General features: G+C 43.2%; 1 protein-coding gene across 3 annotated transcripts in view; it reads right to left on the bottom strand.

The window, feature by feature from the left end:
- Positions 1–23277, bottom strand: part of ENOX1 (ecto-NOX disulfide-thiol exchanger 1) — a 275313-nt gene that overhangs the window by 107526 nt on the left and 144510 nt on the right. For all 3 annotated transcript variants that reach the window (XM_026009602.2, XM_026009603.2, XM_072760625.1), the window contains 2 exons: positions 14331–14437; positions 9920–10037 (listed from right to left, as the gene is read on the bottom strand). In XM_026009602.2, coding sequence (XP_025865387.2) covers positions 9920–10037; positions 14331–14437 — 225 coding nt within the window. The remainder of the gene's footprint in view (positions 1–9919; positions 10038–14330; positions 14438–23277) is intronic.

The raw sequence follows: 23277 nt of genomic DNA, 5'->3' as shown, positions 1-23277 counted from the left end.
AAATAACATAAGTTCTCAACATGTGACTGCACATTCCTATCTGTGAAAAAAGGAGGTGGTTGTATAGGATGATTTCTGAGGGTCTCCTCCATTTCTGAAGAGACTCATCATTGCTACTCCCCACGGGTAAGAATTCAACACATCTGCCTAGTTTAGAACTTGAATTGTTTCTTGACTCTTAATATATGTTGTTGTTTTAACAATTTAATTAATTAATTAATTAATTAATTTATTTGAGAAAGAGAGAGAAGGAGTAGAGGGAGTCACAGAGCAGGGAGCCTGATGTGGGGCTCAATCCTGGGACCAGAATCATGACCTGAGCTGAAGGCATCTGCTTAACTGACTGAGCCACCCAGGCGCCCTGACTTTTAATTTAATAGTTCTACAAATATGATTAGTCCTTGGAATAGGAAATTGTAAGACACTGTGGTCTGGAAATTAAATGTAGAAGTTCCCTAAAGTAAAGCAAAATAAGGCAGTCCAATAAACTGTCGTCACCTGATCCTGGTTACGTTTTGTTACTACTTTATTTTTCCTGTATGATTGGTAATGGCTGGGCATTCCCCAATTGATGTGAATTTTATCACAGATTCTCCTAGGTAACTTTAAAATGAATATCTGTTGCAGTTTAATTATTAAAATAATACATGTATATTTTGTGGAAATTTCTGAGATGCCCAGAGAAGAAAACAAGAATCACCTGTAGTCACAACATCTAGAAATAATCACTCTGAATATTTTGACCTATATCCTTATATATTTTCCCCGAACATACAAATTGCAAATACAACACATATATGAACCATACATACATTGATTTGTAACTGATTTTATCACTTAGCAAATAAACTGAGAACCTCTCATGCCATTATATCGTCTTCCAGAGTAAGATTTTTTTTCCAGGCTGCTTATGGATATATAATTAATTAACCAGTATCCCAGTGTTAGATATTTATGTGTTTCTAAAGTAATTCTGCTAACTGAAAATTGAGGTAACTGCCTCAAGTGGCAATGACCCATGTGCCTCATGTGGAAAAGCAAGGGCCTCTGGGACCAGCAGCTTTCGAAGCTACAGTGGGCTCTTTAAAGAATCTCCAGCACCCATATAAAAAAAAAATCTCCAGCACCCAATGTGAAGCACAAGAATGAATACACTCCGTCTTGCAACTTCTGCTCTTGAAGTGTTTCTCCCTACTTCTCTGCTGCTGACGGGGAGTCTAAAATAAAATCTCCTTTCCTTAACCACTTCCCAGGAGGCTTCACACATTGTGTCCAGGAGCTGGAGGGGAAGGGCTGAGTCCTTAGTCCCTCCCTGGTATCAAGGGCATTCACCCGAGGAAGAGAAGAGTCTCTAAGCCATTTAGACACGGAGAGCTTACTATAATAATAATTTGAGAACTGTTATAAACTTCAAAGTCTAGGGCTTCTAAGTATAAGTATCGTATCATATAGGTAGAATTTCCAAGAAAGGGAAGAAAGTAATTACTCCTTTTGATTACTTTTTTTTTTTTTTTTATTAGCCACGAGGCACTCCGCTGTGTGTGGCTACCTGGAATTCTAGAGGATGTCCTCTTGTCCTGACTTGCTGTATTCATACAGTAGACCGAGCATCGTCAGGTCTTTGATTAACGAAGCTTATAGGCAACAGTGTTAGGAGTCAAGGTATAATAACTATGTCACCAGCTGTGCTTTGATGAACAAAGCAATATGGAAACATAGGAGAATTAGGACAGTGACGTTCATAAACAGTATATCAGTGCTAAGAAGTTGGTAACAGCATATGTTTTAATGTAGTCTGGTATTGATTCCTTTGGCCAATGTCCCACTTTAACAGTGTTGTAGTCACACTTTAAGATTTTAGATGGAGAGGTATAGAAGAAAAATCAATAGGTACTATCTTCCCACTACCGAGCAGCGCATATCTATAGCCTCTCTGCCACACTCACATTTAAGGGATCTAAAAGATGCTTTGGGGATGGCTGGTCCAGTTATCAGGGTTTTAATAACCTGGAGTATCCACTCTGACCACCTCAAAGATTATAGCTTCAATTCCCAAAGATTCATGCAATAGAGCCTATGATCCAGAAAAGATACACACTCATTTTCTCTATGTTTCTATTTCATTAACATATAAAAAGGAAGCTTTTAAGAAAACATCCACTGTTATAGGAGAGCTGTCTGAAAACAAAATCATATAGAATTGTTTCTGAGCCTTAAAAAATACATAGATAAGTGCTCCTAGAGGTAAGCTGTGCAGAAGAAAAAAGGTTAGAGACCATCTTCTGTAGTATTATAACTAACAGTTTTCTCTTTTTTTCACTACTCTTAATCACTAGATTTTCTAAAATGACCAAGTATAGTTTTTTTTTTTCCAAGCATAGTTTTAATACGAAAAATAGACTTTAGTTTTCAAATGTTACAGGCTGCTGGAGGGCAATGAGCTGATCTACTAAAAGTATTTTGTATAAGCACCAACTAGAATCAGTTGATTCTAACAGACACCTGACAAATGATGTCAGTGTTGAAAAGGATAATCCCTGTTTCACGATGATCAGAAATTCCTACTTACTATTTACAAGTAAAAAGGAACAACTTAGGAATTAACACTACTAAGGAATTCTTTCTTACATTTAGGAAAGAAAAAAAAAACTTAAAAACTTACCCAGATTGTGTCATCTAAACTCCCTCGAAAATATTCTGATTTTTTCCAGAAGTTGTGCAAGCCACACTTAAATTTCAACAACACTGTGTTAATTTTGCTCAAATGCAAGCTGAAAACATATTTTAACATCCTGTCAGAATGAGATACTAAGAGTGTCGATAAAATGACACTAAAATAAATGTAAATTTAGATTGCAGTTACAAGTGGCTGCCTGACTCTGGGAAGATGTTGGGTTGCTATAGTATTTTCCATAGCAACTTTGCATCTTATTACATAAATATTCCCTCGGTGTCCTTACAGCCCACTAAGAAAACAGGATTAAATCTACTCTCCTATGTAATGATCCTGCAGCAAACCTTATCAGAATGAAATGCCCAGAAAACATAATAAGCCGTGATTTGGATCATGGTGTTTTGGCAGGTGAGAGACGTCAGGGCGCCGTGCGCTGGGCCTGAGCAGCTCGTGCTGCACCCTGGCCTGTCTGCACTCCTCCCGGGGCTCGGTCTCTGCAATCCTCCCTTTGTGAGGATGGGCTGTTAACTTCCTCACTCTGCTCCCCTGCCTGCCAACTGCCCATCAGCCCAAGCCCTCTCCCAGGCCCCAGGGTCTCATGTCACTAGGCGAGAAGCCAGAGCTTAGCAGAGTCGCAACCTGCTCCATAAATGCAGCTGGGACCACGTGCTGGGCTGTCACAGAGGAAACCGTTAGGAGACCCACCCCCAGCTCCAAGCCAGCACGGACCAGGTGTGCACTATCTGACATGCTCAGCGAGGACTCTACGGGGTTTTGCGGAGCCACCGTACGGTTGCATGGTGAGAGCGTTGGGCAAAACCTGCGGGCTCCTAGACACAACACAACTTCGGCAGAACAAATCCATTTTACAGGAAACACGTGCGTTTATGGAGAATTTGTGCACACGTGAGAGATGTGAGGAATGTGGCACTGTCAGGTACTGATATAAAAATGAGATTATAAGGGGGCTAAGCTTAAAGCGAGCTTAGGCTTCAAATGTGACTTTACAAAACACACAAACAGTCTGGTGGGACCGGAGTGCTTCCACTACAAAGGACTCCTATGCTTGAGGATCAGTTTAATAGCTTCTGTCTCTTGCATTCAAAAGATAAAGCAATTTACAAAAAAAAAAAAAAAAATCTACACTCTTCAAAAACATGTCCTTTATGAAAAAAGAAACGGGAACTAGGCATGAAACCAGGCAACTGGAAAATCTACCTGAAATACGTATTTGTTTGATTTCCTTTGGTAAGATTAGCAAGGTTTGAAAGGGAAGGGGCTTGGGCCTGGGGAGCCAAAGCCTTGGCTCCTTGAGGATGAAGCCCCATTTCAAGAGTTTGGGAATGAGGCAGGCTGCTCAGTCCACATCAGAAGGTTTATTTCATCATCTTTCAGCCACATTTGTTTTAATTAATCACATTTCTTTGTTTGGCACTCGGAGTCCCAGAAGACATTCTGCTGTGGTTGAAAATAAAATGCTCGTCTTCAAGTCAGTGGTCGCTGATGGCCACACGCCGCAGCTCTGTTTCTCCTGCGGGTTGTCACCACATGTGAGGACAGACGTCTGCTAACAGATTATCCTTCCTCGCTGCCTCCCACCACGGGTGCCCCTGCCTTGGGGGGTCTGCTGGTGCAGGGTGCTCAGCACGGCTGTGGCCTCACTGTCTCACTTTGCACATCCGAGCGCTCTTGTCCCTCTGCCAGCTTCCCAGCCACGGCCAGAGCAAAGGCTGCTTAGGTCACATGCAGGGTCTCCTAAAAGCTCCGACCAGCTGCGAGGGCCGTGGGCCCCTTGGGCTGCAGGACCCGACGCAGGCGTCCAGAGGCTCCTTCCTTCTGTGCCCAGGCTGGTGTGCGGGGCCGGGTGATCGTCTTCTCAGGCTTGTACCAAGCTGTAATCTGTTGGGCATCCTTTACGTCTTTCAAAAGCACTCATGTACAGGAAATAAACTGGATCAGAGAAAAACGATGGCAGTCCTGCTACTCAGGGAGATCAAGGAAGGGGAGGGGCGCCTGGGTGGCTCAGTCGGGTTGAGCTTCCTGACTCCAGGTTTGTGCTCAGGTCATGATCTCAGTGGGGAGTCTGCTTCCCTTCCTCTCCCTCTGACGCTCCCCACCCTTAAAATAAATAAATAAATAAATAAATAAATAAATAAATAAATAAATAAAATCTTAAAAAATTTTTTTTTTTAAAAAAGATTGATTTGAGAGAGGGAGAGCATGCGAGAGAGCACAAGCAGGGGAGGGGCAGAGGGAGAGGGAGAAGCAGACTCCCCATGGAGCAGGGAGCCCGATGAGGGGCTCAATCCCAGGACCCTGGGATCATGACCTGAGCCGAGGGCGGACACTTAACTGAAATGAGCCACCTAGGTGCCCCAATAAATAAGTCTTAAAAAAACAAAACAAAACAAAACAAAACAAAACAAAACAAAACAAAAACAAAGAGCTCAAGGATAGCCAGAGAGAACCTAATTATCATTACTATTAGTTTTTTTTTTTTTTTTTAACCTCGAGCTTCCAGCCACACGTAGGACTCTTCAGACCAAATACTGCTAATTCCAACTGAACTTGGTTGTGAGTCCCTAATTTGATTCAGTTAGCCGAAAGATGCGGAAAATCCTTGCTGGACGTCTCACCGAAATTAAAAAAAAAAATAAATCTGTACCTACATGTGGTGAGTTTCCATGGCAAATCAACAACCCAGAAAACACTTTTCATAATTAAAAGAGTATTTGCTCCTATGAAGAGCTCAGAGTTTAAATGAGGTGTAATTAAAACCTGAGAACATTTGTTTGTGCATTAGGAAATGTTTTAAGGGTTGTCTATTATGGAAAGAGATTTCAGTTTTACTCTTCTAAAATTTGTGTTCAATGTACAATCTCTACTCACCATATACTGGATAAGGTGCAAATGCTGGACACTGATATTCATTTTGGTTTATATTAAATTTCAAGCAATGGCTTTGGAACATATTTGGCATTAAGCTTTTATGTACTGTACCTTCATTGACTTAAAATGTGTATTTCTTCTCTTCAAAAAACATCTCACACTCTTGAGAACAGGGTAGACTGTGTCTAGCCCTCTCCGTATCCCTTGGGTCCCAGTGCCTTGAGCACAAGAAGGGCTTGACAAATGTTTGTTGGTAATTAGAATGATGCTGAGTGTCAGCTCCCTGGGCCATAGCCTCTTCGGCACGCGGCACTGGATTCTGAATGCATTAAAGCTTTGCACGCTTTGGAGAAATGAATCATTCTCGTTTGAACAAGCTTCTTAATGCTTGCCACTTAAATTTAGAGCAAATGTTCTCAGGGTTACCGCCTTCCCATCAACTAATGGGACAAAGGCATCAAGAAGACCAGAAGAAGGGGAATATGCAATTGAAGTCAACAAAATTCACTTACTTGGTGGAAGGCCCAGGGCCAGGGGCCAGAGGGTGACCAAGACAGTGGAGTTCATGGTGACACTGTAAGTACTGTGGGGAAGCCTTTACCTGCAGGGCCTCCAGAGAGCTACCACCAATCGGGTTCTGCCACACGAGTGAGGCCTTACGCTCTGGACAGACGTCCTCTTCTCTTCCCTTTTTACCCTGTGCTCTCCCTGCCCCCCCCCCCCCACGCCCACCTGGAGGAGGGAGGGAAAGAAGGAGCAGTAGATTTGGCTTTCAAAGTTGGGCTTAATTCTAGTACAGGGCTGACTCTGCGGCAGTAAATTTGAATTTTTATCAAAAATTATCTTCGTAGGCCTTGGAGCAGGATGCCAATCTTCTTGAATGAATGCTTCGATAAATCTGTCTTGATTTTCAAATTTATTAACAAAACTCATTTTCACTTTTATCGGCATCTCAGTTTTGCTCTAGCACACTCCCGTTTCCCCTTTTAGAGTCAACTGATAAGGAAGAGTGAGCCGCCTGCCTGGAATTATATGGTCGTTATGGCAGTATGGGGCAAGTCTGGCCAAAGACACACTGTACATGATTCCGTGTTGGAAAAGGCAAAAGTACAGGGACACCTTCCTCATGACCAGAAGAACAGAAGTAGGCCGAAGAACATGGATTGAAAAAAGTAAAGAAAAAAAGAAACCCAAGCTATCACCTGAAGTCCTCATGTAATAAATCCTGTCCTTTCTAAAACCAAACAAAGTTGATTCTCTCTCCGCCTCCCCCTCAGAAATAAAGCCCACGCAGGTTGGGCTCGGCTGTAGGAGGAGGGGAAGAGCCACGGAGGCGTTGGTGGCCCCAGCTCATGCACCTGCAGGAGGGGGGCCTGTCCCTGGTCTTCTGGGACAGGAGGCTCCTTGAAGGATGTTCCCCCCTGGAATTCCCAAGACGTCTTGGGTCACCCGTGGCTGGCAGGTTGGGGGCAAAAAGCTCACTGTTTTAGCAGAGAGGAGGAGGGCAAGGGGTTCTTAAAAGAACGGAGGCATTTACTTGTGGGTCAGCCCTGGGCAGTTCCCATCAGTGAATGAGATCCGTGTCCTGCGATGCAAACCTGCACCTGACCATGGAGGAGGGGGGCCTGATGATACCACAGAAAGGTGCACTTCCCGCAGGCTGCAGGGCCTCTGACGCTCCCCTCCCCGCAGCGGCTTGCAGGGATGCAGCTGATGCTCGGTCGAAGGACCAGATGGACGTCCCTGCTGTCAGGTGAGGTCCCCAAATATGCAGGGCTGGAGCAAAACCAGCTGCCAGCCTTTCGGCAGGATCTTCAGGGCCCAGGGGAGTGAGAAAGGTTAGCTGCTTTCCCTTCCTCCTAATCAGTCCTGAGCTTTCCCCATAAACCACACGCCACGTTCTCTGGTGCATCTCATTTCTGGAAAGCACGGACAAAGACTTTGAGCTGCTGGGGACCTGGCATTTGAACTCAAGTTATGCCATCTCTTCCCCGAGCACGCGGTGTAGAACATGCTGTATGCTGTGTTCGTTCATTCCGCTGACCAAGGAACAAGCCTGGAGAACCACAAGTTCACGTCCTGCTTCAGGCTCTTAGCAGATGCCTGGGGACAAATCCAACAGAGATCTGGGAGGGAGTCTGGTCACTAAAGCTTCCAGGGAGGATCTCGTGTCCTTGATAAGCAAAGGGGTCTCTGAGATCTTCTGCAGCATTGCTCAGGGGCTGATCTCGCAGGGCCATGCTGGCTGCCACACAGTCTATAGGGCTTCCCATTGGAGCCTACTGTTCTTTTTTTGTTTGTTTTTAAAAATATTTTATTTAAATTCAATTTGCCAACATACAGTATAACATCCAGTGCTCATCCCATCAAGTGCCCTCCTTAGCACCCATCACCCAGTTACCCCATCCACCCCCCTTTGTTCGTTTCCCAGAGTCAGGAGTCTCTCATGGTTTGCTCCCTCTCCAATTTTACCTCACTCCATTTCCCTCCTTTCCCTTAGAGTCCCTTTCGCTACTTCTTATAATTCCACAAATGAGTGAAACCATAAGAGCCTACCGTTGTGAACCATTATTATTCTCATCCTATTCCGAGCAGACTATGAAATTACACACATTCCTTCCTTGGGAAAATGACAATTTGTTTAAAAAGAAATGTCACCACCACCACCCCCCATAAGAATTTCTGATGGACTCAGTTCTTTTCTTCTACACCTAACTTCTAAGAGCATTAAAAGTCCAAGTTTTCATGTAAACTTGCCCCTCATCTAGATACTTCAAAAATGATGAAAGCTTTCCTTTTTGAGGGGTGAAAATTATTTATTTATTTAGCACAAGAGCTCATTAAATTTAAGAAATGCACACTAAAACTCGCTCTTTTCTTTTGATAAATGAAGGTCTGCAGACTAGAAATCGCCATCCTCAAATAAACAAGTCCAAGCCCAATAATCAAGCAGTCCTGAGAAATCTCACATCCACTTAATAAGAGACATACATTGACACATAAATGCTAGGTTCGGTTTTCAGACAAAGGATATATGGCTTCAAAAAATAGTGGCACAGTGCCTGCTTTTGTGCTAAGCTTCTGAACAATTTAAATGAGTGGAATTTGAGGATGAAAGGGAAATTTTCTAAGGCACTGGTCCTGAAACTTCAGCATGCATCAGAATTCCCAGGAGGATTTATATCACGGATTGCTGGATCTCACAGCCCCACCTCTGGCTCCCCTAGAGTTTCTGATCCCTCGGGTACTGAGTGGGGCCTGAGGATTTACATGTCTAACAGGTTCCTAGGTAATGCTGATGCTGCTGGACTGGGGACCACATTTTCAAGAACCACTACTCTAAAGAAATTAAACTCCCTTCTGTATCTGCCTGGATGTGGAGCATTTTCTTGGGATCATTATTTATGCCCCGGGCCCTCGCTAAACCCTGGAGAAACTGAGAGCTCTGACCACATTGCCGTCTTGCTGACCTGAGCATGTTGGCATCTTGATTTTGGCTTCTGCCAACACATTAGCAGAGATCCTCTGTTCCTGTTCTTGATTCTGTTAAAGAGCCTGAGACGGGGGAGTATTTTGGTCACTGGTTCATATGAAGAGACAGGTCAAATCTATGCGATCCCCCTGATTTTCATTTTTTGGAAATGGTGGCAATTGTGATCCTTCCCAGGACCTTTACACAACACTCTTCCACTCAGACATGCGGTCTCCCTGGTGTCTCCCACATTTGAGTGAGCACTTCTCTTGCCTGCAATACCAGAGATTTACATCTAATTGGAGGAGAGAGATTTCGATCAGCCTCTCGGTTTTAGGCAGAGCACATAAAGCAAGGTTCTCTCTAAGCTTCTCTCCTTTTTACGACTCAAGGACTGATACTCCTTTCTTGGTATCGAATGGGGCCACCCCTCTGATTATAGGTTCGGTAAAGTTTACTGGAAAAAAACGTCTAATTCCCCAGCACATTGGCTCAGAGGCTGGAAAGCTTCTTTAGGGATTACACAATTCCCACGTAAGAAGTACACCGACTGCAACCAAATTTTATGTGTATTTCAGCATCAGCAGTGGCTGCCACGCTCTGGAAAAGGATTTTTATGGGAACAGGCAAATATCCCTGAGAAAAGTACAACAGCCCCAGATCTACGGATGGAGAAACAACTGGAGCAATTTAAATCACCATGTTCCCGAGAAGGAGCCGAAAGTTCTATTAATAAAAGGCAGAGTCACTCAAAGATGAAAAGTTTAGTATAACTCAAATAAAAGTGAGTTATGTGGCCATTTCCCAAAACATACGCCCCATCTGAGACCTGGAAGAGCGTTATGATGCCTCACAGGTGTGTGCGTGGCAGTTACCAGAATTACCTGATTCATCGACTCGCATTTTTTTAGTAGGGCTGTCACAATTCTCATCATCTGACATTTCCATTTCTTCTTCGCGGCGGATGCCCATGAGCTGCTCACTTTGAGCGTTCCGGAGCTCCTGAAAGCAGAAGATATGAGGATGTCAGAGTCACAGACACACGTCAACATACCTTTTCCCAATGGTCTTTTGGTTTATTACGACTGACAGATGAACGCTTAGAATCTGGAGTGTTTCCCTCCCAGCCACTGCCCTGCATTAATCTAGAAGGAAGCTCTGACGGTGTGGGCAGTGGAGAGAACCCGGGATAAATCCTTGCTGGCCAATGACTAGGCAAGGGGTCTTCAGAAAATCACTTAATCTCTTGAGTCTCAATTTCCTCATTTGCCAAGAAGAGGATAATAACATCACCTGGTAGGATTACTCAGAAATGCCTCTTGACATGATGACTGGCACACACGGAAGGGACTCAGAGCTTGTGATAAATATGCACGATGGCATTTATATAAGGCCTTCCTGACCACTGACCCACTGTGTAAATTCAGGAATGTCTCTTCTTCACCTCGATTTACTCATTGGAATACCGTGATAATAATAGTTTTGAGGATAAAATAAGCTCATGCATGCAAAGATCCTCAGTATTATGCTGGACACTTGTTTTTTTAAGTTGATAATGAGGATCACTACAATTCTTCGTGCAAAATGGTGCCCCTGAGAGGCACCTGGGTGGCTCAGTCGGTTAACCGTCTCCTTTGGCTCAGGTCATGATCCCAGGGTCCTGGAATGAAGTGAGCATGGGCTCTCTCTCTCTCTCCCTCTGCCCCTCTCCCCGCTCATGATTTTTTCTCTCTCTCTCTCTCAAATAACATCTTAAAAAAAAATAGTGCCCCTGCATGTGTGTGCATGCCCGTGTGTGATCCCATGCACACACCATTCAGACATCCAAGTGGTAAAATGCAAAAGATGCTGAGGACAAAATAAAACAGATGCCTTCCTTTTGATGTTTCACATCATCATGTAGGGTTAGTGTTTCACATCATCATGTAGGGGTTAGTGTTTTTGTCGTGTTAGTTGTTTTGACATCACTTAAAGATCTTAGGATCACATCTTACTTTCCCTACTTACTAGAGGATTGACCAGAGTCAAAGAGTATATGTGAAAACTCACTGTAAGAAGTAAAGAATCACAATAAATTGTTTACTTCCTTGCCTAATAACCAGGATGCTATAATTGTTCATGGTAAGTAATTACGTTACTTTTTTTTAAAAAAAGATTTTATTTATTTATTCATGAGACACACACACACAGAGAGAGAGGCAGAGACACAGGCAGAGGGAGAAGCAGGCTCCATGCAGGGAGCCCGATGTGGGACTAGATCCCAGGACTCCTGGATCATGCCCTGAGCCAAAGGCAGGCGCTCAACCACTGAGCACCCCCCAGGCGTCCCTACATTACTTTGTATTAAGCTGAATATTGTGTATTTGTGAATCCTTGTCAATTCTGTTCTTTTACATGTATGATCTTCAAAAATAAAAACAAAACAAAAACAAGACAGGGAAAGGACTACATTATTCTTTTTCTCCCCACTGAAATTGAAGACTCTATAAATTAAAGTCAAATAGTTGTTAAAATAATTCTACTTTATAATAAATCTATGAATAACAATAAAACTAAATTATGACATCTAATGTATTAATGGTGTGATTTTAAACATAGTTCTAGTCCCCATTGGATGGATGTGCCTATTTTACTGTGTTGCAGGTTCTCAGAATTCTCCTTTCTCCTTAACTCACAGATTTTTAACTGTGATAGGACAGAAATAGAATTATTGCTAACAGTATTTGCATGGTCAGCTCTGAACCCTGGGAATCACCACTGCAGAGGGGAGGGAAAGGGGAGGGAGGACAGAGGTCAGGGTCCCTGGGGGAGGGATGCCCATCACAGGGAGTCTTGAGAGGCCACCAGGATTATGGCAATGCCTCCTCACTCGACCATGCCACCCAGTAAAAGAGGTGCCAATTCTGCCTTAAATAACACCAGTGGGTCTTGGAGGCGGATGCCACATGTGATTAGTGAGGACGTCTTTAGCTTGTGTACAGCTAATTTTTCTACTGACAAAGAACCCAGTTCCCAAAGAGGTGGCCTGAAAATACTTGAAACAAGGAAAAGTCAGGTGGAAAGAATAAATGAGGCTGAAAGGGCCTGTTGTTTCGTCCCCACGATTAATGACAAACTGTCATACTGTAGCTGTTCTCGTGGGGAAGGGTGTTGAAAAGAAAAAAAAAATTGGAGGGGAAAAAAAAGCCGAGGGTGTTTCCACAGGGTGTCTCTGGTTCAGCAGTAAATCGCTCGTACACTCTCATAAATCTGTAAAGGTGTTGCAGATAATTAACAGATGCTGTACATGGGAATGTAGGAAAAATCAAGCCAATTATCAAGCTTATACGCAACAGAGAAATCATCCACAATGTTAAATTACCAACTGGTATTTAATCAATTAAGCGACATGTAGGAGAGAAAATCAAAGGTAATTTAGAATTCTATTTCCCAGAATATCAAAAGAGGTGGTGGGAGTGGCAGGGAGGCACAGGGCCTTTGCAGGAGCCCCTTTCAGGACTGCATGCATCATCCGTCTCTGCCTCACCCCGTGTACCGAGCAAAGCAAGCAGGCTTCCTTGGAACAAAGCTGGAAGCCCTGGCGTGCCCTGCTCAGCAGCGGGGACCACAGCCCCCCCTGTTCCTTCCGGGCCGCAGGGCTAGGGGCAGGGGGGCCCGGCAGGTGGGAGGCGTGATTTAGATCAATAACCCATAGTTCCTACCACTCGCTACTAATGATGGCCTTTTTATGCCTGAATGCCGCTTGCCTTTCTTTTGTCATTTCTTTTAATCAGGTTTGGTGTTTATGTGAAGGAAGAACAAATCATATAATTAAGCAATTCATAGACCCATCGTTCCCAAATCTGAACCACAGTTTATGGATTTCGATTTGTGTTTTCATAACCCTCGATTCGTGTATTTTATCGTCATCGAGGACTCTCTCCTCCCGAAAAGCAACCTTGACTCGGGTCTCGATTCAGTGTCTGAAAGAGCAGCAGGTGAACACCCTTTGTGTTTTCTGGCTCCTGAAAAATTAAAGAGAAATCCCACTTCCTCCTTCCTCATAAGCCTGAACAGAGGAAGAGAACTACAGCAGTCGCCAGCCACCTTCTTAAGTATTTGTGAACAAAATAAAAAAAATGTCCTTCTGAACAATAAATTGCACTAGCATTTTAAGTGTCCCATTATTGTGAAGTCATTCAGTATTCGCCATAATAACAGTGATAATAAAGAATTCATTTGGTATTCATGTGGATGTTACATCTAGTGCCATTGGTATTCAGCTCTAATTTAGCATTAGTTAATGGGCACTTAAAATGCTACCCAAATGATTGATATTATAGTACTCTGTGGTTCCTCAAACTCCATATAAAACACTTATTTTACAACGGTGAGCCAAAATCGTTAAATAAGCAAACCTTACCTTCTATAAGTTTTGGGATTTTGAAAGAGGGGACTATCATTTGGAGAACTTTAATATTAACATGCTAGAGATGGAGAGGCATCCAAATGAGAAACATTCTCTCGTTAAAAACAAAAACAAAAACAAAAAAAAAAACGAATAAGCAAACAAAGATAGTATACTTACTTTGAAATTACAGGTTCAAAGCGTACACTACACTGTGGAATTAAAAATAACAGCTGCACGACCAATGACTAGTGACACATTCTGGTCCTTCTAGGTGGCAAGAAAGGTCAAGTTCTGGCCTCTTTCCTTGGAATGGATACTCACACTTTGCACATGCATTGATGGAGAAGGGTGGACCCTGGCTAGTCTGGACATTCACTCCCCCGGGGGAGAGGGGCTCTGGGGAGAGTTGCTATATGCCTGGCTGGCTAGCACAGGGGACTAAGGCATTGTTTACGATGGGAAGGCACAGAAGAAAGGCATACTTGCCATTTCTAGCCCAAAGAGCAAATCATCGTCACGTTACAGAACACTGAAAAAAAAAAAACAAACAAAAACCCCCCTAAAACCCTCCGTATTTACTTAAAAGCCAGCTCTCTATTTTACATTACACTTTTCTTCAGAATCGGCAGGCAAAGTGTCTTGGCTTATTTCCGAGCTCTTTGCTATGAATGGGAGAGTTGCTCTTCTCCTTCGCAGGAGAGAAAAGCACTCTGCTTCCTAAGCATGAAGTCAGCTGCTCTCCTGGATAAGGCACAGATCTGAGCTGGATTTGGAGCTGACAATGCGATGGGACAAAGGCAGGACAGCTGCCCACTGCAACAAAAACCGAAACGGCGGCAGCCACACTATTCTCTGCCAATCCGGCTGTGTGATGGTGGTTAAAAAGTAATAATAAAATCACCAACCTCAGAATGCTTTCGCCAAATGTCTATGTTCTTGCGCTGAGCTTTCGAGAAATGGTCCCAAGCTTTTTGTCTGGTAGAAGCGTTGAAAACGGCCACAATCTGCTCAACTTTGGTGAACAAGGAAGTCAAACAAGACAAGTAATTTATGTTGTGATCACTATAGGGAAGCAAAGCAAAGACACTAGGAGTCTATGGATGATGTCACAGTAGAAATAACATCATCAATATCCATCCAATTTGTGCCTTTTTTGTACTTACATGTTAGCAAGGTTGGGGATGGCTCCCTTCAAGTCTGTCTCCATAACTTTAAGTTAAGACACAATCTAAATTCGAGTGGGAAGAGTTCATGGGCATCTGCTTCCAAGCATTCTGCAGCTCTTGTTTAAAAATGTGACTTGGGATGTCTATATACCTAGATCTATAGCTATAGATCTGGTGTTGGTATATGGATACAGATATATGGATAAAGTAGCGCCTGGGTTGGAGGCTGAGAAGTGAAGCCGGGGTGGAGTGGCTGAATGAGGAAGAGCCAAACATAAATCTTTTGCTTTTTGGGTCTCCATCTCAAGGACTCATTGCAGGCCTCTGAAGACATTACCATTTCCAAGTTCTGAGGTGGGGCAATGAGTAGTTGTCTCATATTGCCCCTCAATGTCAAGGGCCATTTTTACTCTTTGGCTCCTGTCTCCTTCCCGCCCCTCCCTCCCAGCCCTTTGCGCCCGCTGCAGTCAGCCCTCCAGCCCTCTGATAGGGGGACAGGAGCCCCCGCCTCCACTTCAAGAGACAGAGGCTCACCCAACCAGCCTCACAAGCATGCAGATCTCATTTCAAGACCACGTGGCGCTTTCTGTAGTTCATCAGGACCACATACCATTCTGTTTGGCCATTTTCACTTTCACAGGGCTGCCCTCCCAAACCCCTTGGAGTCCTAACTCTCTCACTTTGACTTCATTTAGCACTTTTGTGGCTCCAAGGCAAAGTGCTATTGGAATGGTAAGTGTTGTGGGGGGTGTGAACAAGGTTATATAGAGAAAGGGATGAGCTCTTAGTAGTGGATGTTGGGGGTGGAGCCAACCAACTGCAGATCCAATCTTGCTTAAACAGTTATTGATCTAGTAAGCATGGGATTAAGGAAATTATAGCCCTGAATTAACCATATGATTAAACCTGAATTTCTGAATATTTAGTTAGGAAGGCACAGTTAGAATTAGCTTCTCCTGGATGCTGATATTCTATCTAACATAAATCCTTCTTGAGTGATTCCCAAGGCTCTATTATAAAAAAGGGCATCAAAGCTCTTCCAAATCTTCCAGGTGTCCAAAGTATGGCAAAGAGTAATAGAATAATCCCCACAGAACAACAGCACCTGGTGCCACAATTTTAAAAATTAGCACACAACATAAACAAGTGTATGATGGAGCAGAGGAAGAAAGTAGATTCCATTCACTTACCACACTGTAGATATCTTATAATGCTAATGAGCAACATTTTCCCAACCAATGGGTAATTTTCGGAGGCTTTTGTGCTTACTCTTTTCTACCTTGAGGGAATCCCAACTCCGAATCTCCTTATTTATCAAACTTTATCATCCAGGTCACATGATGTACTTGTTACACTCCATTTTGAAGAGGAGGATGTACTGTCACCTTCGCTCACACTCTCCATGGGCACCTGCGCCAACCTTCCCCGACTTCATCTGGAGGAAGTCACACTGCCAGACTAGCCTCATCGTGCTGCTCTAAGTGCTGACATTTACCTGACTACCAACTCCCAGGGCTCTGCTTCGCTCCACTGCAGCATGGTTGGTGGAGGAGAACTGGTTCCGCCCCACTGCCTGGGCTTCCTGTTGTTTTGTCTGTACACGGGCAGGGTCACCGGGGATTTTAAGCTACCTTCTACACGGGCAACACAGGGCAGTCAACCCAATATTGCAGTGGTGAGATCCACTGTCAGATGAGATTACCTGTAATCATGAGACTGTTAAAGAGTAACAGACCCCATTGCTTTCAGAGTAGAGCTTTTTAAAAAATAGGCATCACTTAGAAGAGTGACAACTGTGCTATCCAGAGGGGAAGGGGCAGTAAGTACTGAGGCCGAGTATTTGGGTGGTGACAATAGTAAAAATTCTGCCATCAGTCAAGAGAGGCTGTTAATAGAGGGGATACATTAGAAAGGAAATTACCTGTTCATATGCTTGTCTGTGGAATAGGGGGAAGGTCAGAGAGGCCAGTAATACACTTGGAAGCATTCAGAAGGGAAAGCACATAGGAAGAAAGGCCCAGTGGCCAAACACTGCACAGGGTCAAGGGTAAAAATAGATCCTCTACTATCTACTCAAGCCATGCACCACTGCAGATGTTTCCTGTTTGAAGCAAAGTGCCTCAGTTATTTAGAACATGTTGTTACCATATCCCAAGGTAAACTTTCAATTCATCCATCCATCCATCCATCCATCCATCCCTCCATCCATTCCTTCATACAGCAAACATCTCAGATCCTCTAGTTACCAAGCACTTGACTGACTGCTAGAAATATATGATTAAGCGCTCTGATGTGTGTCCTTTGGCTATAATGTAGAGTTCACCATCTGGCTTAGCATCCACTCCTCACCCAGCATTTGCTGAGGAGAATCACAGTCTCTAGGGAGAAAGATGAGCAGTTAATTATCCTATGCAAGAGAAGTATGGATGACACAGTGATTGACTCAGTAGGCGGGGTCAGGAAACACCCCCAAAGAAGGCAGCATTATTGCTAGGTCTTGGATGATGAACCAATGCTTGCTCCCCAGTACAAAGGCTCGTATGGAGTCATGAAAGGACTCTGCAAGGTTGGAGGGTGGAGGATGGATCAGGAAGGAAGGACAGTGGATGTTACATCAGATGGTGAACTCTATACATTAGAGTCAGAGGACGCACATCTGAGTTGGATTCTTTTGGGAAACATGATGGCTTGAGTTAAGGCAGAGCACTGAAATAGAGGCAGGATCCAGGAGTCATGTGACAGGGTGAGTTGACAGGACGGTGGCTGACTTGCTGCGAGGAAGGAGAGGGGTAGAAGAGGAGGCTCAAGCTTGAGAGGTGCACCAGAGATCGTGAGGATAAGCACAGGGGGAGGGCTGAGAGAGACAGTAAAGAGTTTGCTTTTGAACACGCTGAATTTGACATACCTGAAGGTCATCTAGGTGAAGCTAAAATACATCAGAGTGGTTCAGAAAGAGACAGCTCTTAAATTTTCTGGGTCATTCTCAATTTCGGGCAATTGTGTTCTTTTCAATAGGGTAATTAATTAAAAGCAAAACTAAATGTCATTAGCTTTATACTTATTAAGTTTTATGCTTTCTCCGCATATATTAACAAATAATAAAGAACTCCTCCCCAAAGCAAACACTGTGGAACTCCAGCTTAGGTTTAAAAAAATAGTCTCACCGTGTGTCCAAGGCCCAGTTTACTTCTCTCATTTCTGCAGACTGCCCCTGAACCAGCCATTTGTCTTGCAAATGAAAGTTCTTGGGCACACAAAAGGACTCAGAAAGATTGCTTAGATCAGCATAAATTCATCATCATTAGGGAAAAGCCACCTCCAAGAGTATGCCTTAATGAATGTGATTCAAAGACATCAGATCTTCAAAATCATAAATCAGGATGACCACTGGTAGTGATGTCACAGGTAAGGACCATACGGTTTTTTCTTTAAGATTTTATTTATTTATTTGAGAGAGGGAAAGAGAGAGAGAAAAAATAAGTGGGGAGGGGCAGAAGGAGAGGGAGAGAGAATCTGAAGTGGGCTCTGGACTTGAGGCTCGATCTCACGACCCTGACAACACGACCTGAGCCAAAACCAAGAATAGGGACCGTGCCACCCAGGTGCTCCAGCCCCCACTCTTCTTTGTCTCCAGCAGGGAACACCAAGGAGCAAGTCCCTGAATTTAAGTGCCACTCACTACTTCCCTGGTATAATTCACAATACTAGTCCTCTATACAATAAAACTATAAGCAGTTACTGACTAAATTGAATGTTTAAAATTCTACCTAAAAGCTCAGAGAAGACATAAATAGTAAACAAGATGGTACGGGTATTTGTTCAAAAAAGTAGCTTATAGAAGAACAAATTCAGATCGACCAACACCAACCGGTGCCTTGACTGCCCCTAGTGGGCTAGAGACTACTGGCCCAAGCCCCACTTGAGCCTGGATCAGTTATAAACTTAAACATTTTGGAAGTATTATCAACAGGAGTTGAGTCAGAAAATTCAAATCTACCCTTCACACCTTGCAAATCCTCTCCCAGCCCACCACCAAATTCTATGCTTTACGTGTGTTGCCTAAATTAGGTTATTTGAGAATCAGGAAAAATTAAAAGTTATTCCCTCCCCCACCCCCACCCCCAGTATGTTTGAATGTCAGTCTTAGATGTCAAAATAGAGTCCCTTATATCCAGACCCTATAAGTGAATGTAAGGGAAGGATAAATAGAGCTTTGATGAAATTGCTAATCACTCTTTGCAACTGCAAACCCCTTGTTAAAAGATAAAATGAGGTCTGTTAAAAATCTGAAGTGTTTGAGCTAAAGTGGATAGAATCAGGTGGTGCCTAACTGGAAGTGGTTAGGAGAACAGGAGCTGGAAATAGTCTTTTACAGAGAATCAGCAGAAGCACAACAAGGAAATCATGGGTTGGTCACAGCTGAAAGTTCAGTTGGCTGCTTGTGATTATTGTCCTTAGGTTTTGATTGTGGCAACTTTTAGGCATTCATAGACTTGGATTTTTGTTTGCTTTATGTGTACCTCCACCACATTAGGGCCACCTCTGTCTGGTGTTCCCCTTGTTTAATTAATTTAACACTTTACTAACCGTTATTAATGATCCTGTCCACATGCATACCCATATACATACACATAACTCATGCATCTATGTATGTAGCCTTCAGAATTAAAAAAATAATCCCTATGACTGAATACTTTATTTTTAAATTGATTTTTACTTTTCTTTCTTTCTTTTTTTTTTTTTTAGATTTTATTTATTTACTCTTGAGAGACACAGAGAGAGACAGAGACATAGGCAGAGGGAGAAGCAGGCTCCCTGCAGGGAACCTGATATGGGACTTGATCCCAGAATCCTGGGATCATGACCTGAGCCTAAGGCAGACACTCAACCACTAAGCCACCCAGGTGCCCCAAGACTAAGTAATTGAATAACTTTTTTGAGTACTTTCCCTCACCTCAAACTGTTTGGACATCTGCTGAGTTCAGAATATACTTCTTACTTGAGAGAAAAGTTTATAAATTCTCTTGAGGAGCACTTGTCTTCAGTCTAAGGGAAGGAGAGCTCAGAACAGGACACCCACTTACCCGGTAACAGGCCACATTTAAACAAGCTCCCTGGGAAGGAGCAGAGCACCACCGAGTTCAAAACCTCCGATTTCAGGCTGCACAAGGCTCCTGACTTCTGAGCTCTGAGCAGGAGAGCCTTGGAAGCAAGGAAGAGGAAGGTTAAGCTCCTCCTCTGAACATAAACCCAGACCTTTCTCTTCTTTGTCCTCAGGACTGAATTCTTCCTTAGAGTCCCTGCACTTCCCATATCTCGTGCTCCAGCTAAACAGCTGTGAAAGAGCCTCCATCCCTTTAGTGTCCCAAGTATCTGGGGAAGCTAAGTCCTTACAGGCAGAAGGCTTGCCCAAAGAGAGCACCTCAAACAAATCTTCCAAGCTCAATTTCTGTTTTTGATGTCATCTGGGCTCATCCAAGAGCCTAACCCTGTAGAACTCAGAGGACCTTTGGGTTTCCTCTAAGGGAAAACATTTTTCCACAACCTCCATGAATAGCTCAGAAAAGATGTCCAAAGAAAAACACATAACTCATGAAATCGCTGACCTCCCCCACCCTGGCTTGTTACTTTTAAGAAATATATATATTTTATTTAAATTCAATTTGCCAAAATAGAGTATAACACCCAGTGCTGTTACTGTTGTTTTTAAATACGAAAAGCTAGGGTAGACTTGATGAGTCTTGGCTCCCGGACTGAAGAATTATAACGGAGGAAATGTAGGGAGTGATTCAGGCTCTCAGGACACCCGGAGGAGCAAGACAAAGCCAGAGGGAGGAGCGGACAGGGGAAGCTGCTAGAAGAGATTCCCAGAGAGATTCCTGACTACTCACTCTGGGTCGCAAGCTCAGAGGAGCCTGCCAGTCAGCCTGGCAGGAAGCCCAGGAAATAGAGAATTAACACGGTCAGACCCATACATTAGGGAGGCATGGACTAGAATTTCAAGTTGAGGAGGAAAAAAAAGGGCATTCTGGGGTTTTCTCTTGAGATGAGTAAAAAAGAGCATTGTTGCGTGACACCGTAAATCCATCACGGCCGTGTTAAACCTGAGGTCAGGACGCCAACGGGCAAGGCATCATGTCTCTTAACTTCCTGGCTGGAGGAGGTATTTGGTTCTTTTGGGAAATGGACAGGAAGAGAAACATGGTGACACAGTAGAGAAAAAAAATTATATATATTAAAAAAAAAAAGAAATAGGATGCTTTTAGCAAATTTCGAGTAAGCAAAGAATAGTGACACAATTCAAATAAATGGTAAGATATTAGGTGGATGGTGGCTTCTTAAGTTTTGTATAAAGCCTTATGCATTTCAGGAACTGTAGATCCCCTTATCAATGCATATATTCAAACATGTTGAGAGGTATCAAAACAAAAATCTAAGAGGAATATTATAATTTTAATGGTTCCTTTACAATACGCAGCATTTGTTAGGCTTTTAAAATCCAGTAAATCCCCCTGCCTAGACTATCCCTAGGGACTAAATAAAAGTAAAAGATGTAAACGAGGAAAAAGGAACAGGGACTCCTGGGTGGCTCAGGGCCTGATCCTGGGGTCCTGGGATGGAGTTCCGCATCGGGCTCCCTGTGAGGAGCCTGCTTCTCTGATTCTCTCTGTGTGTCTCTCATGAATAAATAAATAAAATCTTAAAAAAGAAAAGAAAAAGGAACAAAACAAAACGTAAAAGGCTACCTTCCCATCGGCTGCCTCTCATCCAGTTCTTTTCTTTAAAGGTGACCGCTCTGAGCATATTCTAAAACTTGCTCTTTTTCACTTAACATATCTTGGAAATCCATCAATATGCATGTTAAAGGCATACTTCATTTCATTGCACTTTCCTTTATTACACTTCACAGATACTCTGCTTTTTATAAATTGAAGGTTTGTGGCAACTCTACGTCCAGCAAGTCTAGCAACATCATTTTTCCAATAGCATTTGTTCACTGCATGTCTCTGTGCCGTGTTTTAGTAATTCTTGCAATATCTTAAAGTTTTCATCATTATCTTTGTTATGATGATACTGATCAGTGATCTTTTTTTTTTTTTTTCTCTTTATTTGACAGAGCGAGCACACATGCATGCACAAGTAGGCAGAGCGGCAGGCAGAGGGAGAGGGAGAAGCAGGCCCTCTGCTGAGCAGACAGCCAGAGGCAGGGCTTGATCCCAGGACCTTGGGATTATGACCTGAGCTGAAGGCAGATGTTTAAGCAACTGAGCCACCCAGGCGCCCCTGAATCTGCAACCTTTAACGTTACTATTGCAATTGTGTTGGGGTGCTGTAAACCACACCCATGTAAGACGGCAAACTTAATAGATGTGTGTGCTCAACTGCTCCACTGACTGGCAGTTCCCCCATCTCTCTCCCTCTTCTTGGGCCTCCCTGGTCCCTGAGACACGACAATATTGAGATTAGGCCAGTTAATGACCCTACAATGGCCTCTAGGTGTTCAAGTGAAAAGAAGAGTCAACTGGTGTGGCAGGCTTCATTGTTGTCTTATTTTAAGAAACTACCACAACCACTCCAGGCTTCAGCAAGCACCAGCCTCATCAGTCAGCAGGCATCAACAACCAAGCAAAACCCTCCACTGTCAAAAAAATCACAACTTGTTGAACACTCAGATGGTTAGCATTTTCTAACTACAAAGTATTTTTATATCTTATCTTATCGTATCTTATCTTATCTTATCTTATCTTATCTTATCTTATCTTATCCATCTTTAGAGAGGGAGAGAGACAGAGGATCTTAAACAAGCTCCTTGCCCAGTGAAGAGCTTGGCATAAGACTTGATCTCATGACCCTGAGATCGTGGCCTGAGGCGAAATGAAGAGTCGGATGCTTAACCACTGAGCCACCCAAGTGCCCCAGCCACAAAATATCTTAAAATTAAGGTATATACATTGTTTTTTTAGACCTAATACTATTGCACACTTAATAGACTACAACAGCATAAATAAACCTTTTATATGCACTGGAAAACCAAAAAAAAATTCATTTGACTCACTTTATTGTGCTACTCCCTTTATTGTGGTGGCCCGGAACTGAGCTTGCAATATCTTTGGAGTATTCCTGTATTCATAAGGCTACAATGAACATCCTCAAACATATCTTTTGACATTTTCATATAAGTGTCTTTTTAAGAACTTCTTAGCAATGGAACAGATAAAAGAATATCTAAATTTTAAATTTTTGAGAGCTACTGCCAAATTACACTCCAATTTCATGCCCACTAAGTATTTTTCAGATTAACTGGAAGTCTGTACCTTTTTAGGCCATGCACCCACTTTCTGTACCCCTACCCTCTGTCTCTGGCAACTACCAATCCAGCAGACTGTTTTATCAAGCTTTCTAGGTCATCCCAATGAATACTGAAGTTTTGAGAAACTCTGATTTAAAACATTATCTCATTTAAATTTCCCAGCGATCCCTGGTGCTTCTGTCCTGCCCATTTCATAGATGAAGAAACAGGTTTCACAGAGAGGTATAATTACTCGTCCAAGGTCTTATACTTAGCAGGTGGTGAAACTGGGAATGGAATTGTATCTGCTCAAACTCAAATCATGTATCTCTGACCCTGGAACAATGTGGGGGTGAGAGACACTGACCCCCCCCCCCGTTAAAAATTACATTAAAA

This window comes from Vulpes vulpes, chromosome 6, assembly GCF_048418805.1.
Source record: "Vulpes vulpes isolate BD-2025 chromosome 6, VulVul3, whole genome shotgun sequence".
NCBI lineage: Eukaryota > Metazoa > Chordata > Mammalia > Carnivora > Canidae > Vulpes > Vulpes vulpes.
The sequence above is the reverse complement of the archived record's forward strand: the minus strand, read 5'-3'. Positions and strand labels throughout refer to the sequence as shown.